Genomic DNA, 1283 nt, shown 5'->3' with positions numbered 1-1283 from the left:
CAGTGTGTTTAGAGTGCAGGCACTGAAAGAGACGTGGATTATGTAAAGACATTATTTAAATGGAGCAGAGGTGGATTTTACATACCTTGACTCCCATAGCTGGCATCTATTCCAGACCCATCCCAGGAGTCCACAGCACTGTCCACGCTGGGCACTGTGGATGGGTACATGTCAGAGAGCTTGCCAGGCTTCTGTATTGGGGAGGAGTCTTCCTCACCATCTCCCAGTTCACTTGCGTGGCTGGGGATAGGGAACTTCTTAGGACTTGATGTTGACTGGGCTTTATGGACAGTAAAAGAGGTTAAGTATCAGTGTAAATGTAAGTGAAAAGATCCTCAAATACTCTAGCTAGAGAGTCATTTCCCTGGAAACACATACAGACACTAGCACATTCTTTCAGAGGAGGAAACACACTGGAAATCCTTAATTAGGACTCTCACCCCACTTACCATCTGTCTGTTTCTTAATTTTCAGGGTGACAGTCTCTCCTGCCATCTGTAACAAGTGGATGGCTTCACTCAGAGGCTTCCCCTTCAAGCTGCTGCTGTTGATAGCTAGAATTCGGTCTCCAACGTGGATGGCGCCAGTCCTGAAACACCAAACGAGTAGGGAATATAGACAAAATTGCTACATGTTTCTGGGGATAAATTCCTGACCCACTCACACATTCATAATGATAAAGACTTGGCAAGGTCTCTAGAAGTCACTTCTAGTTTTCTCCTGGGAAATGTTAAAACTGCATCTGTTATGATTACTTTATAGTTTCCAATAAAATTAGAAAAAGTGTTTTAATTACTTTTGAAAATGAACTTGGGCATTTTTTAACTTCGAGAAAGTTGACTCATTTAGTAAACTCTTTAGAAATCCTAAGGAGATGAACTCTGTTGAACAACAAATGCAGCACTCTATGGCAGGGAATGTTCTTGATTTCTACAAGTTTAAAATGCTTAGTACAAGTGGTACTTGGCTCACCATAAGACAGGTTCAAAGAGATAGGGTACACATAGCAGACTGGTACAGCAGGCATCCCCTGACTATGATTCTAAGAATTGAAAAAGGCTGAACAGAAGGATCATTTAGAGCTAAATTTAAGTCTGTCTCTGTTATCCGGTTCAGCTGTGTGACATGGTTACCCTATTTTAACCTCTTTGTTAGTTTTCTTACCAGTAGAATGGGGATAATCATCTCACAGGGAAGCCCCAAGGATTAAATAGGAAAATATATTTATAAGGCTTGGCTTGAAACATGGATATAGAAAATACATCAATTGTGTGTGTGTGTGT

The 1283-nt window shown here is 41.1% G+C and overlaps 1 protein-coding gene across 1 annotated transcript; it reads right to left on the bottom strand.

Annotated features, from left to right (window-relative positions):
- Positions 1–85: 85 nt before the first annotated feature.
- On the bottom strand, positions 86–589 carry LOC103728391 (glutamate receptor-interacting protein 1; the record flags this gene model as incomplete). The annotated part of the gene is made up of 2 exons (XM_008826425.1): positions 86–280; positions 450–589. Coding segments are annotated over 2 exons (335 nt in total), but the record flags the coding sequence as incomplete, so codon positions are not given.
- Between the last annotated feature and the right edge of the window lie 694 nt (positions 590–1283).

The sequence above is a fragment of the Nannospalax galili genome, unplaced genomic scaffold, assembly GCF_000622305.1.
Source record: "Nannospalax galili isolate Female #2095 unplaced genomic scaffold, S.galili_v1.0 C48867815, whole genome shotgun sequence".
Classification (NCBI taxonomy): Eukaryota; Metazoa; Chordata; class Mammalia; order Rodentia; family Spalacidae; genus Nannospalax; species Nannospalax galili.
The sequence above is the reverse complement of the archived record's forward strand: the minus strand, read 5'-3'. Positions and strand labels throughout refer to the sequence as shown.